At 36.4% G+C, this 1,292-nt stretch overlaps 1 protein-coding gene across 4 annotated transcripts in view; it reads right to left on the bottom strand.

Moving 5' to 3' along the window:
* Positions 1–526: 526 nt before the first annotated feature.
* Positions 527–1,292, bottom strand: part of LOC147610519 (LOB domain-containing protein 3-like) — a 30,508-nt gene continuing 29,742 nt past the window's right edge. For all 4 annotated transcript variants that reach the window (XM_086786061.1, XM_086786063.1, XM_086786060.1 and 1 more), the window contains one exon: positions 527–1,292. This exon is cut by the window's right edge and continues 119 nt beyond it. In XM_086786061.1, coding sequence (XP_086642187.1) covers positions 1,001–1,292 — 292 coding nt within the window. In that variant the 3' untranslated portion in view covers positions 527–1,000.

Raw genomic sequence — 1,292 nt, 5'->3', positions numbered from 1 at the left:
AATCGATCTAAGGCACTGACACATTACATGAACAAAATAGCCTCCCCTAAACAATTAGAAAGGAAACATTGGCACTCTTGAGCCATATTTACCTATATCATCAGTAATTCTACCCAAATACTTTCATATACATGCAATCAAAACATTCCACAAACTCGAAACCTCACCCACTTTATCTTTTATAAATTCATAATAACTCATCAAACCCTTCTAGTAGCCTTAAATGTAAAACAAACCATTAAAATTGCTTGAACGTCTACTAGGTTAAAAAAGATAAATAAGGGCCTTTACATTGAAAAAACCATTAGAAATGCCCTAAATACAAAGAAAATGAATTTTATTAAACATAGTATGTTAACAAATGAAGAAACTTGGGAAGGGGTCATGTCGATAAAATAAGCTTAGGTGCACAGTGTTTTAACTTAGATGCGGAGTTTCCAAGAAAAATAGAAACAATAATATCATTAATAAGAAGTAAAGCATCAAATTTTTAAATTACCCCAAATATTACACTTATGATGTGGAGATTTAATATATTTGTATATTAAGAGTTATATTTGCGAAAACAAATTCAGTCTAGTGTGCAACTTCCATCGCCAGCACTTAAGTGCTGATCTTCCTTAATCAAGCATATTTTCTGAAGAAGCAAGAAAATTGGAAAAGTATCAAATACTAGCATTGAAAGGAGCCAATGCACAAGCTACCATGCACATACAAGAAGCTTGCAAAACAAGCTGAGATATCACAAGAAGCTTGGATATGTATAGAAAGAAACCTTTTGAATGGATGGGGGGAAGCTTAAATGCAAGGATGGGTATGAATAATGAATGTGCAAATAATGTGAAAAACTAAGGTTGGGGGTGAATAATGAATGTGCAAAACTAAGGTTGGGTGAGAATAATTAATGTGCAAAACCAAGGTTGGGTGCGAATAAATAATGTGCAAAACTAAGGTTGGGTGTGAATAATTAATGTGCAAATTAACTAAGGTTTAATTGAGATTATCCTAATGAAGACCAGAAGCGCTCAGCTTTGATGCTACTGTCAGCGGAGGCTGGGCTGGTGCCGGGTGTGGGTGTGGAAGGGCCTGTGTATTTGATATTATCAGGTGGAAATGTGGGATTATTAGCATTATTATTGATATTATTACTGGTATTATTACTGTTATTATAAGGTGGCGGCGGTGCAGCTATGTGCAGGATGTTGATATTGGCTGCAGCAGCAGCACTCTCATGGGACCTGTAGCGCATCACCTCGGCTTTCACTGCGCTCAGCTCGGCCTGTAGGCTCCTT

This window comes from Cibotium barometz, chromosome 49 (assembly GCF_041138505.1).
Source record: "Cibotium barometz isolate CiBa-2024 chromosome 49, ASM4113850v1, whole genome shotgun sequence".
In the NCBI taxonomy this organism is placed as follows: Eukaryota; Viridiplantae; Streptophyta; class Polypodiopsida; order Cyatheales; family Cibotiaceae; genus Cibotium; species Cibotium barometz.
Note: the sequence above shows the minus strand (reverse complement) of the source record. Positions and strands in the feature narration are given on the sequence as shown.